Raw genomic sequence first — 13,179 nt, 5'->3', positions numbered from 1 at the left:
GTTTCATACACATCTCTAGCCCCCAACCTTAACCCTAACGCTACCACATTTGACACTGAACTCCGGGTTTTCCCTCCCAGATCTATTCCACCCCAGTGTTCCCCATCTCAGTAAATGGCACCAGCAGCCGCTGAGTTGTGCCAGATCAGAACCTTGAAGTCATCTTGACCCTCTCCCACCCCATGTGCAGTCTATCAGCAAATCCTGTCAATTCTGCTATTAAAATACAATCAGGATCCAACCACTTCCCACCACTCTCACAGCTATTGTCCTAGTCTGAGTCTGGATGATGGCAATCGCTGCCGCTCTGGTCTCCACCTGCTTCCTCTCTTGCCCCTTCAGTCTTTTCTGAACCCAGAAGCCAGAGTGATTATCTTAAAACATAAGTCAGATCATAGCTCTCCTCTGCCCAGCTCTCCTTTGCTCAACACTCCCTAGTGCTCCCTGTATTTCTCAGAGTAAACTCCAAAGTCCTTTGGGATACTGAGGCACAGTAAAGGGGCTTCAAGTTTTTTTTTTTGTAAACATGCATCATCTTATGTGATTAATTCAATTACTCCCTCAAACCCTATGTGGTAGTACTGCTACCCTCATGTTACAGATGAAGAAACTAAAGCTCTAAGAGGTTAAATTGTCCAGAGTCACACAGGGATTTATGGCAGAGCTGGGATGCAAACCCCAGCCTTTTACTCCAAGTCCAGTGCTCTTTGTTCTAAGCCAGGCTGGAACTCTGGGTTCTTGCTTGGGTTCTGCCACTATCTTGCTATGTGATCTTGGGCAGTCCCCTCCCCTCTCCAGGCATCAGCTTTCTCACCTATGAGATGGGAAAGTCGGCTATGTCCTCACTCAGGGCCAGGGTTACAGCAGAGGACTGTAAGGAAGATGCTGGCTGTACAAACTTGCTGGACCCACTGCTGGTGAGGCTCTGATAATTAATTACTTTTATACAACCATAATTATATCATGAATAGCACAATCCAACAGGATTATACTGTAGTAGTTAAAGGCACTGGTTTGTTGTGCTTAAACATTTGTACAGACCACACTTTTGCAACCTCATTTGGGCATCTATCTATTTATCTATCAATCTTTTCTTTTCGTTTCTTTTTTTCTTTTTGAGATAAAGTCTTGCTCTTGTGCCCCAGGCTGGAGTGCAATGGTGCCATCTCGGTTCATTGCAACCTTCACCTCCCGAGTTCAAACGATTCTCTTGCCTCAGCCTCTTGAGTAGCTGAGATTACAGGCTCCTGCCACCATCCCCAGCTAAATTTTGTATTTTTAGTAGAGATGAGGTTCCACTATGTTGGCCAGGCTGGTTTTGAACTCCTGACCTCAGGTGATCCGCCCTCCTCGGCCTCCCAAAGTACTGGGATTACAGGTGTAAGCCACCGTACCCGGCCTGTCTATCTATCTATCTGTCTGTCTGTCTGTCTGTCTATCTATCTATCTATCTATCTATCTATCTATCTATCTATCTATCCACCTACCTATTTATTTAGAGATGAGGTCTTGCTATGTTGCCCAGGTTGGTCTCCAACTCCTGGGCTCAAGCAATCCTTCCAACTCACACCTCAGTCTCCTGAGTAGCTGGGACTACAGGTACATGCCACCACAACTGGATAATTTAGAAAAAAAATATTTCTTAGAGATGAGGATCTTGCTATGATGCCCAGGCTGGTCTCAAACTCCTGGCCTCAAGTGATCTTCCTCCTCAGCCTCCCAAGTAGCTGGGATTACAGGTTGTCTTTAATTTTTAAAACCCCAGAAACCCCACCAAATGGGGCTTTTGGCCCTTTTCTCCCCGGTCCCTCCTCGCAGCACCATGACTCACTTTGAAGATATTATTGATGACTATCCTCATGGTGCCAAAGACTGTCAGCTCCACCAGCTCCATCACCACCAACTGCACCAAGTTGACCTTCCCCAGGACAGCATTCATTGAGATCAGCATCGACATAGTGCTCCTGGTGGCCAGCCGAATACTGAGGGAGAGAGGGAGAGCCAGGATGACTGAGAAGGAAGGATGCCTCTCATTCATTCATTCATTTAACAAACACTGTTGGGCACCTACTTTCTGTGGGAATAGAAGACAAGATTTCTACCCACCTGGGCGCTGATGCTGTGGACTGGAGTGACCATCTCTTCCCCCGTCAAGGTGACCTCTGCACCCTGAGCCATGTGGTCTGGCAGATGACGTAACCACTCTGTGCCTCAGTGCCTTCATCTATGAGGCATTGATCTACACATACTCATCTGACTGAGGATGATCGGGGTGACTGCTCCCTCAGGGGACCTGACAACTGGGATTCTGCCCAGTCTTCTTTTCTGCCGCCATCATTCAGATGCTCAACAGAGGGCACTCTTCCCTCGCGGGCCTGTCGCCATCCAGTCACCCCATCCTCATCTGGGGCCACTGTCCCTTCTCTCCCTCTCCGTGGAAGTGGAAAGAAACTGGATTTGGAATCAGGACAAGCCAGGCTTTCAGTCCCAGCCTTGCTACTGGTGTGGCCATTTCATCTCACTGAGCCTATTTCTCCTTCTGCAAATTAAGAATGATGATCAGACGTGTCCCATGTTGGTGTCCTGGGGATGTGAAGGAGTATTCTTCCTATCGGTGTGTCTAGCACCAAGACTGGCACAAAGAACCAACTCCTGAAAAGACGCTAGCCTTACTAACACTATTACGATTCCTTCCTTCCCTCCACCAATGAGCATGCTCAGGAGGAGAAAATGATTTTTGTCTTCAAGGTACTTATGATCCAAAAAAAAAAAAAATGTACTTAAGATCCAGACAGGCTACACCATGAGCCTGTCAACTAAGAATATCTGTGATATCATAAGGTTAGTGGGGTTCATTGGAAGGAGAGGATGATGCTGACTGGACTCATCCGGGAGGACTTCCTGTAGGAAGTGGTACTGAGTTGGACAATCCATGGACATCCAGTCTCCCCTGAGCACCTTGCTCTGAGACTCCCTCCTCCCTCTGGGAGTTAATGATGATGATGCTACAACCACAGCAACAGTGATGATAATGATTTATTATAAGAGCATTTTGTAAAACAGGCTTGTAACAGCATCACCTCTTTTACATTTTAACCCTATAAGGCTGGGTGCAGTGGCACATGCCTGTACTCCCAGCACTTTGGGAGGCCGAGGCAAGCGGATCACTTGAGGCCAGGTGTTCAAGACTGGCCTGGCCAACATGGTGAAACCCTGTCTCAACTAAAATTACAAAAATTACCCGGGCGTGGTGGCGCATGCTTGCAATCCCAGCCACTCTCGAGGCTAAGGCACGAGAGTCACTTGAACCCGGGAGGCAGAGGTTGCAGTGAGCCGGGATCTCACCACTGCACTCTAGCCTGGGTGACAGAGTGAGACTCCATCTCAAAAATAATAATAAATTTTTAAAAAAATTAACCCTCTGTGCGAGTCTCTGTAAAATCGTGCTAGCTTACCATTCGGTATCCCCATTTTACAGAGGGTCATGCAGAGGATTATAATGGATTTTTTGGAAATAGTCACACCAGCTGATCACAAATGTGAGGTTCAAACCCAGCTGGCCTAGATCCAAAGCCTGTGCTCTGAAGTCTGGACTTAGCTTCCTCAGTGTTTGCTGCAGACTATGCCCGCTTAAGCCTCCAGGACTTTAGGGGAAGATCAGCAAAGGGCAAAGGGCATGGGGAAGGAGTCTTACAGGGACCAGGAATTTAGAATAAGGGGTTACTCAATGTTCCATGGTGCCTGGACAAGTTATTCCTTTTAAGTGGGTGTTCATTTCATTGACAAAGGCTTAACTCAGGAGCATGTGTGCCGGCGGCAGTATTTCATTCCTCAAGGGCCAGTTTGTGCTGGGGAGGTGCTAAGATAGTGACATGCAGTGGTTAGGAGCGCGCTCTCAGGTCTAGGCTGCCTGGGCTGGAATCTTGACTCAGCCACTTTCTGGCTGTGTGATCCTGGGCAACTTATTTAATCACTCTGTGCCTTGGTGCCTCCATTTATAAGGTGGACCCAATGCCTCTGGAGCCACGGTAAGGGCAAAGTGAGTTGATATATGTCAAGTGCAATAAAGGAGTTGGTTATTGCTATTATCTTCTAGGGAGAGTCCTAGAGATTTCAAAATACAACATTAAAAAATCACACTTTTAAGGCCAGGAATGGTGGCTCAAACCTGTAATCTTAGCACTTTGGGAGGCTGAGGTGGGAGGATTGTTTAAGGCCTGGAGTTTGAGACCAGCCTGGGCAACACAGTGAGACTTCATCTCTATAAAAAAAAAAAAAAAAAAAAAAAAAAAGCTAGGTGTGGTGGTGTATGCCTGTGGTTTCAACTACTCAGGAGGCTGTAATTCCAGTACTTTTGGGAGCCGAGGTGGGCAGATCATTTGAGCCCAGGAGTTTGAGACCAGCCTGAGCAACACAGTGAGACCCTGTCTCGGCAGAAGACAGAAAAATCAGCTAGGCATGGTGGTGTGCACCCGTAATCCCAGCTACTTGGGAGGCTGAAGCAGGAGGATCACCTGAACCCAGTGAGGTTGAGGCTGAGTGAGCCATGATCGTGCCACTTCACTCCAGCCTGACAACAGAGTGAGACCCTGTCTCAAAAACAGTTTTAGGCCGGGCACGGTGGCTCACGCCTGTAATCCCAGTACTTTGGGAGGCCTAGGCAGGTGGATCACCTGAGGTCAGAAGTTCGAGACCAACCTGACCCAACTGGTGAAACCCCGTCTCTACTAAAAATACAAAAATTAGCCGGGCATGGTAGCGGGCACCTGTAAAAAAATGTAACTCAGGAGGCTGAGGTGGGAGGATTACTTGAGCCCAGGAGGCAGAGGCTGCAGTGAGCTATGATTGTATCACTGCACTCCAGACTGGGCAACAGAGCAAGACCCTGTTTGTAAATAAATAAATAAATAAATAAATAAATAAATAAAATTTTAAAACATCCCACTTTTAGGGTTCTGTTTATTTTCATTTTTGCTCCAATAGCTATTTGCTAAGTTATTAGTATGTGAGGAAAACAAAGAACAACGTTGAATAAGATAGGCCCCTCCCCTGAAGGGACTCAAAACAGAACCAAATCAGTCCCAAGTTAAGTGGCACAAGCTGGAGTGTTGCCAAGGGAGAGTACCCTGTGCCCAGGGGCAGGCCTGGGCACCAGCCATCAGCACAGCCCTGATGGGAACCAGTCAGGAAGCCAGTTTCAGCAGGGGTCACCCCTAGGGGGATCCAAGCAGTCAGGGGTGGGGCAGGAGAGTTGACTCAGGCTGCCAGTGACTTCTCTCCCTTCTCGTCTTCCTGGATTGAGTCAAGAACAAATAGGTCCTTGTGGACATCAGACAAAAGGAGCAGTCGTAGACGCCTCCTGCCCCATTCTGCTGTGGTGCAGAAGGTTGAAGGCTGGTGTGACCTTAAGCTAAGGCAGCAACACCAAACCAGGGCCACCACCGTTTGAATTCCCCCAGGGTGCCCTTGTCACTTCCCAGGTGAATGCAGTGTGTGCATGAGCGTGTGTGTGTGTGTGTGTGTGTGTGTGTGTGTGTGTGTGTGTGTGTATTGAATCCCTGTGGGAATTAACTCTAAAACTGTGGTTTTTTGTTTGTTTATTTGTTTTTTTGAGATGGAGACTCACCCTGTCGCCCAGGCTAGAGTGCAAAGGTACAATCTCGGCTCACTATAGCCTCTGCCTCTCGGGTTCAAGTGATTTTCCTGCCTCAGCCTCCCAAGTAACTGGGATTACAGGCGCCTGCCACCATGACCAGCTAATTTTTGTATTTTTAGTAGAGATAGGATTTCGCCATGTTGTTCAGGTTGGTCTCGAACTCCTGACCTCAGGTGATCCACCTGCCTAGGCCTCCCAAAGTACTGGGATTACAGGCATGAACCACCGCGCGTGGCCTAACACCGTTTTTGAGACAGGGTCTCACTCTGTTGTCCAGGCTGGAGTGAAGTGGCACGATCATGGCTCACTCAGCCTTAACCTCACTGGATTCAGGTGATCCTCCTGCCTCAGCCTCCCAAGTAGCTGGGACTATGGGTGCTCACCACCACACCTAGCTAATGTTTCTATTTTCTGCCGAGACAGGATCTCACTGTGTTGCTCAGGTTGGTCTCACACTTCTGGGCTCAAGTGATCTGCCCACCTCGGCTCCCAAAAGTACTGGGATTACAGGTGTGAACCATCACGCCCAGCCTCTAAACCTTTTTAGAAAGAAAAATATGTAGAGTTTTCTCCCCCAGGGCCAATCGGGAGCTGGCTAGACTGTGTTTCATGTTCTGACCACTCTGGAGTATATGGAAAAGGTTATAATAAAAAGGTGGAGCCATCTCCACCACTTAGCTGTGTGGCCCGAGACAAGTGCCTTGCCCTCTCTGAGCTTCCACTTCCTTATTTGTATACCAGGTTAGATCCCTACCTGGAAGAGTTAAACAAAATTATTATTTGTGGAGTGCTCAGCACAGTTCCTGGCTCATAGAGAAATGTTTAACAGCAGTGCCCAGAGGTTTAGCAGGGTCTTAGAGGGGGAGGCTGGAATGGCCTTGAGAGGCCTTGAGAGGTCCCCAACATGCCTAGGATGACATTTACCATCATCTTGTCAGCACAGAGATTCAGAGTTGAACAAAACAAAACAATGTTTCAGGAAAAAATTTAGCCTAGTTCCTCCCATTAAGTGCCAATGCCCTTTTAAAACGTGTATAGTTTGATGTGTAACCATCACCTGGGTGAACACAGAGAACATTTTTTGCACCCCATGAGGTTATTTTGTGTTCCTTCCTAATCAATATCCACCTCCTGCCCAGGTAACCACTATTCTGACTTCTAGCACCATTAAGCATTAGTTTTGATGGTTCTTAGCATTTCACATAAATGCATCTAAACGAAGCACAGGTAATTTAATGAAAATAAAGGCATGGCTATTTCTTGTCTAGCAGCATTAGAGGGCTGAAAGTCATTTCTTTTCAAAAGAATGTCTCTCAGGCCAGATGCGGTGGCTCACACCTGCAATCCCAGCACTTTGGGAGGCCGATGCGGGCGGGTCACCTGAGGTCAGGAGTTTGAGACTAGCCTGACCAACATGGAGAAACCCTATCTCTACTAAAAATACAAAATCAGCCAGGCGTGGTGGCACATGCCTGTAATCCCAGTTACTCGGGAGACTGAGGCAGGAGAATCACTTGAACCCAGAAGGCTGAGGTTGTGGTGTGCTGAAATGGTGCCATTGCACTCCAGCCTGGGTGACAAGAGTGAAACTCAGTCTCAAAATAAAAAAGAGAATGTCTCTCTAGGTGTGGCATGTCTATTTCTCGCTGTCTAATGTGTTTCCTTCTTACTTTTTCCATAAACTTATATTGATTATGTAACTTTACAAAATCATAAACAACAATAACAGAAAAGAAAGGATGCAGGAGGAACGTAGGCCTGGACTCCTTGTGATACACAGAGTAGGGCTGCCCAGCAAAATACAGGATGCCCGGTTAAATTTGAATTTTAGATAAACAATGAATAATCTTTTAGCATGAGGATGTCCTAAATATTGCACAGCATTGGTGCTAGACAGAGAGGGGGCAATATCCCAGATCTTCTGGAACCTGTCCTTTTGGGCTCCATTCCCTCTATGACCCAGAAGTGATCCAGCCACCATACCAATACCTGAACAGTTTGATGGCCACCTTCCCAGGAGAGAACTGGCTCAGGAAGCCGTCCAGCAGGATTGCCCACTGCACACCAAGGGCCAGCAGGAAGAGGTTGAAGGCCACACTGCTCCAGCTGTTTCTCCGCAAATTCGAGGTGAAGAAGCCCAAGCCAAGGACCGCCATCACGGTCAGATCTTGGCAGACTGCTCAGTGGGGAGATGGCGAGAAGGAGGAGGGGGAAGCAGACGAGATTTAGGGTGGTGTGAAATTAGAGTCTTACAAAATGGCAGCTGGAAGGGACATGTGAGATAATTTACAAGTATTTGGTCAAGTTACTTTGCCTCTTTAAGCCTCAATGTTCTCATCTGAATAATGGGGATAACACACACATGCCGTGTGGGGTTAAGGTAAGGATTAGAGGAGCTAAAGCTAATTAAGCACTTAGGGCAGGGCCTAGCCCATAATGAGTGCTCAGCAAATGTGGCAATTACTGTATTATTAAACCTAATCATAAGAACAAGTGTAAAGCACACGTGCTTGACACACATGGACACTCAGTAAAGGTCATTGCTGCTGTTATTGCAGATCAGGGCCAACCCCCTGGCCGTGCACATGAGAAAATAAGGCCACAGAAGCCAAGTGACTTGGCCCAGGATACACAGAAAAGAGAGGGCAGAGATAGGCCCAGGGCTGTTGTTGGGAACCACATAATCTCCACAGCAAACCTCCCTCCCTTTGCCACCTGTGAGGGACCTAGTGAGCCAGCTGGCAGAAAACATCAGGGCCACCTGGGTAGCCCTCACCTTTCCCAGTCTCAGAGCCTGAGCAGAGGCTGCTGTGGCAGGTGAGTGGAAGAGATGCACCTGAGGGTAGGGAGGGGCCCAGCAAAGCGAAGAGGGTGAGTACTTTGGTTTAATTCCAGTTTTGAAAAAGGGTTAGCAGCTTGAGCTCCAGAACGAGACAAACTTGGGTTCAAATCAGGTCTCTGGCACCCTCTGTGTGGTCTTGATCTTGTTACTTAACATCTCTGAACTTTATAACAGCCTACATTTCTTAAGTGTTTACCATGTGCCTACACTGTTTTAATCACTTTACATAGACTATCTTGTCTCGTTCTCACAACCACACACTGACGTGGGCACTATTACTGTCACCATTTTACAGATATGAAAACCAAGGCACAGAGGAGTTACGTAACTTGCCCCGGTGGGTAGAGCTAAGATTGTTGTTTTAATTTTGAGATGGAGTTTCACTCTTGTCACCTAGGCTGGAGTACATTGGCAAGATCTTGGCTCACTGCAACCACCGCCTCCTGGGTTCAAGTGATTCTCCTGCCTCAGCCTCCCAAGTAGCTGGGATTACAGGTGCCTGCCACCATGCCCAGCTAATTTTTGTATTTTTAATAGAGAAGGGGTTTCACTATGTTGGCCAGGCTGGTCTGGAACTCCTGACCTCATGTGATCCGCCCGCCTCAGTTTCCCAAAGCGATGGGATTACAGGCATGAGCCACAGAGCCAGCCTACAGCCAAGATTTAAACCAAGATAGTCTGCTGGAGCCTGTGCCTTGGACTACCATGCCATCTGCCCTCCCTCTGCTTATTCTCGTCTGTTAAATAGGGAAAATGATCATACCTCCTTCATTAGGTTGCCAGAATCAAATGGTATATGTAATGCACATAATTGCTCCAAATTGTAAATGCTATTTCATCAATAATCACCAACTGTTTTCACACATGAATAAATGACTGGAGAGAGAGAGATCTTGAAGAATTTTTTTTTTTCCATCATGAATATTGTCTTTAAGTTTGGGAGATGTTTTACTTTTTTAGTTTTAGTGTTTAAATTTTCTGCAACCTGCATGTAGACAATTTTTGTTTTTGTTTGTTTGTATGTTTTTTGAGACAGAGTCTCTCTGTCGCCCCGGTTGGAGTGCAGTGGTGCAATCTCGGCTCACTGCAACCTCCGCCTTCTGGGTTCAAGTGATTCTTATGCTTCAGCCTCCTGTGTTTCAGCGGGAACCACAGGCACACCCCACCATGCCTGGCTAATTTTTGTATTTTTAGTAGAGACAGGGTTTCACTATATTGGCCAAGCTCGTCTCAAACTCCTGACCTCATGTAATCCACCAGCCTCTGTCTCCCAAAGTGCTGGGATTACAGGCCTGAGCCACCGTGCCCAGCCTAGACAATGTTTTTTAAAAAGGTGGAAGGGGAAACATAGGCTTTGAGTTCACATAGCTCTGTTCGATCCCAGCTCTATCATTTCCTATTAGATTAAACCTCACTAAATTGCCACCAGTTGACTGTTTTGAACATATAAAAATATCAATTTAGGAGGCCGACGTGGGTAGATCACGAGGTCAGCAGTTCGAGACCAGCCTGGCCAACACGGTGAAACCCCGTCTCTACTAAAATTACAAAAAAATTAGCTGGGTGTGGCAGCAGGCACCTGTAATCCCAGCTACTCAGGAGGCTGAGGCAGGAGAATCGCTTGAACCCAGGAGGCGGAGGTTGTGATGAGCCAAGATCACGCCATTGCACTCCAGCCTGGATGACAGTGCGATGAGACTTCGTCTCAAAATAAATAAATTTTAAAAATATATGAATTTACATGTTTCAACTTCATAGCCCTGTGGTCTTGTAAGTTGCTTACTTTCCTTATGAGCTAAATAAGGGTAATTAAATCCACCTCAAAGGGTGCTGGGAAATCCGAAGAAAATAACATTTTGTTCAAGTGCTTAGTACAGTACGTGGCACATGGAGAACGCTCAGTAAATAGTGGCTATTCACCAACACCATCAGGACAATCACAGCAGTAGGAACTCACCTGCCACTGGTCTCCAGCCCTGGCTTTGATAAGAATGAGAAGCTCTCATTAATGGAACTCTCCAAAGTCTCAGAAAAAGTCTTTGATTTATAAAGTACATTTAAATTCACTTCCATTGAAAAATACACACACCTAGGGTCTGCCAGAGAGGACAAGGTGGACACTGACATTTCCAAATCAACTTGACACCACCAGGATACAGGAGGCCCCCAAGGACCTCCATGGGACCTGGGGATTTGGGGCGTGGGTGAGAAGTGGGCATCAGGGAGGATTCAACTCTTTGCACCTCTTCTGACAGCAGGGAGGGAGGTGCAGGGAATGTTTCTGTCTCCTGCTTGCGTCCTTAGGAATGGAAGTGTGTGGCCAGGGGACATTTTATACAGGGGTTCCTCTTGGGATTACTCAAATTCCCTCAGGAGCCAAGCAGGAAATCTGTGTATGAAGGTGCAATGCACATGTGGGAGCGGTGAGGCTCGTGTTCAGTTGGAGACTGCACGCCCCACTTAAGGTATGCAAATTCAACCTTTTATTAAACACGATTGTTAAAGTGCATCTGCCATTTTGCAGCAATGCTATAATGCATAGGGTCCAGACTTACTGAAGATTCCATGAGTGGGGCAATTCTTCCATTTTCCTTTCATTTTACAGAAGAGGACCAGAGATAGCCTGTGAGGGGCGTCCATGATCGGGCCCAGAGGAGAATGGTACATTCTAAGGAAGGCCTTCAGGAAAAGTTTATGAAAGCCCCACAACTTGGAGAAAGAAAATCTAACCTGGTAGTTCAACAGTGAACCAACTCCCAGGCCCCAAAGCATGCCGGCGGCAGAGCCCAGCTCTGAATGCCTGGAACTATGTCTGTACACAGGCTAGGCTGTCTCTAGCTCTTTTTTCCCCTCACCTCACTAAGCGATCTTAGGCAAGTCCATTATCTTCTTTAGGCCTCAGTTTCCCTGTCTGTAACACATAGGAGTTGGGCTTGATACTAAGGCTTTTACAGCTCTGGAACATTCCAAAGAAGTTAGTGGAAGATGGGGAGAGGAGAGTTGCCCAGATAAGGGCAGAGTTGGGGCCCTAAAGATGAGGAAGTCAGACAAGGTGTGGTAGCTCACATCTGTAATCCCAGCACAATCCCAGCACTTTGGGAGGCTAAGGAGGGAGGATTGCTTGAGCTGAGGAGTTGAAGACCAGCCTGGACAACATAGCAAGACCTTGTCTCTACAAAAAATACAAAATTACTTGGGCGTGGTGGCGAGTGCCTGCAGTCCCAGTTACTCAGGAGGCTGAGGGGGGACGTTCACTTGTGCCTAGGAGGTTAAGGCTGCAGTGAGCCACGATCACACCACTATACTCCAGCACCCTGGGCGACAAAGGGAGAAAACAAAACAAAACAAAACAAAAGGCCGGGTGCGGTGGCTTATGCCTGTAATCCCAGCACTTTGGGAGGCTGAGGTGGGTGGATCACTTGAAGTCAGGAGTTTGAGACCAGCCTGACCAACATGGTGAAACCCCATCTCTACTAAAAATACAAAAGTTAGCTGGGCATGGTGGCACATGCCTGTAATCCCAGCTCCTCAGGAGGCTGAGGCAGGAGAATTGCTTGAACCGGGAAGGCTGAGGTTGCAGTGAGCTGAGATCACACCACTGTACTCCAGCCTGGGTGACAGAGCGAGACTCCGTCTCAAAAAAAAAGAAAAAAAAAAAGAGAGAGAGATGAGGAAGTCAGAGGATCCTGGGTAGGGACTTTATTGGGCAGAGCTGCTGCCCCGATCCCAATTCCCTGATTCCAGGTATAGGCGCTCAGGACCTTCCTCCCCAAGGCTCCACACCGTCCCTGAGAGAGGAATTGTGCCTCAGCTAACAAGATGAAATTAGGGCAGCCGTTTCCATGAGCTGTTGACAGAGCTCATGCACCCCAAACTGGTCAGGAAATAACATTTGTTTTCAGGCTTCTCCTCCCCCTGCCCCCTCATCCTCCCACCTCTCCTGGGCTCCAGGCCCATTTCCACCCCTCATTATCTGGGCTCCCGCTTCAGGGCTGGGCCCCAGCTCGGAGCATCCTCATTGGTGTCAGCCTCCACCTCTCACAGTCTGCTCTGCACTCACATCAGCTGCTGGTTTGATAAGCTAATGGGCTCTAAGGTGTTCAGGGGTGATAAGAAGTGGATGTGCTACCCGGGCACCCATGCCTGGGCCCAGAGGGGGTACATTCTACCGAAAGCCTTCAGGAAAAGTTTATGAAAGCCTCATGACTTGCAGAAAGAAGTCTAACCTGGTAGTTCAGCAGCAAGAGATAAGGCAATACTCACCATCATTGTAATAGTAGGCATATGGACAGCACCCGACGTTCCAGGCACTGTTCTACGTGCCTTACACACTTAGCCCACAACAGCCTCATGCAAGAGGTACGATTTATTATCCCCATTTTACAGATGGGGAAAGGGAGGCACAGAGAGGTGCTATAACTAGTCCCAGTCATAGAGCTAGTAATGGCAGCAGAAGGATTCGAACCCTGCCTACCTGGGTTTAACAATTATGCCATGCTGCCTTTCTATATAGCATATATAACGTGACTGTGATGGTGAAGAGTGTGGGTCTCTGAATCAGGTTGTCAGTGTTCAGAGCCTGGCTCTTCCTGTGTCCCAGCTTCCTGAGCTGTAAAATTGGGATGAAACAATGCCACCTGTTCAGAGGATTGCCATGAGCATTGAGCTTGCTGGCTCATGC

General features: G+C 47.6%; 1 protein-coding gene across 12 annotated transcripts in view; it reads right to left on the bottom strand.

Moving 5' to 3' along the window:
* The window catches only part of RHCE (Rh blood group, CcEe antigens), a 67,665-nt gene that overhangs the window by 38,891 nt on the left and 15,595 nt on the right, over positions 1-13,179 (bottom strand). For 9 of the 12 annotated variants that reach the window (XR_013415106.1, XM_015131109.3, XM_077996576.1 and 6 more), the window contains 2 exon segments: positions 7,646-7,832; positions 1,832-1,982 (listed from right to left, as the gene is read on the bottom strand). Coding sequence is in view for 11 of the 12 variants with exons in the window: in XM_015131109.3 (XP_014986595.3) it covers positions 1,832-1,982; positions 7,646-7,832 (338 nt within the window). In the remaining variant the exon portion in view is untranslated. 12 annotated transcript variants of the gene reach the window in all.

This window comes from Macaca mulatta, chromosome 1 (genome assembly GCF_049350105.2).
Source record: "Macaca mulatta isolate MMU2019108-1 chromosome 1, T2T-MMU8v2.0, whole genome shotgun sequence".
Lineage (NCBI taxonomy): Eukaryota > Metazoa > Chordata > Mammalia > Primates > Cercopithecidae > Macaca > Macaca mulatta.
Note: the sequence above shows the minus strand (reverse complement) of the source record. Positions and strands in the feature narration are given on the sequence as shown.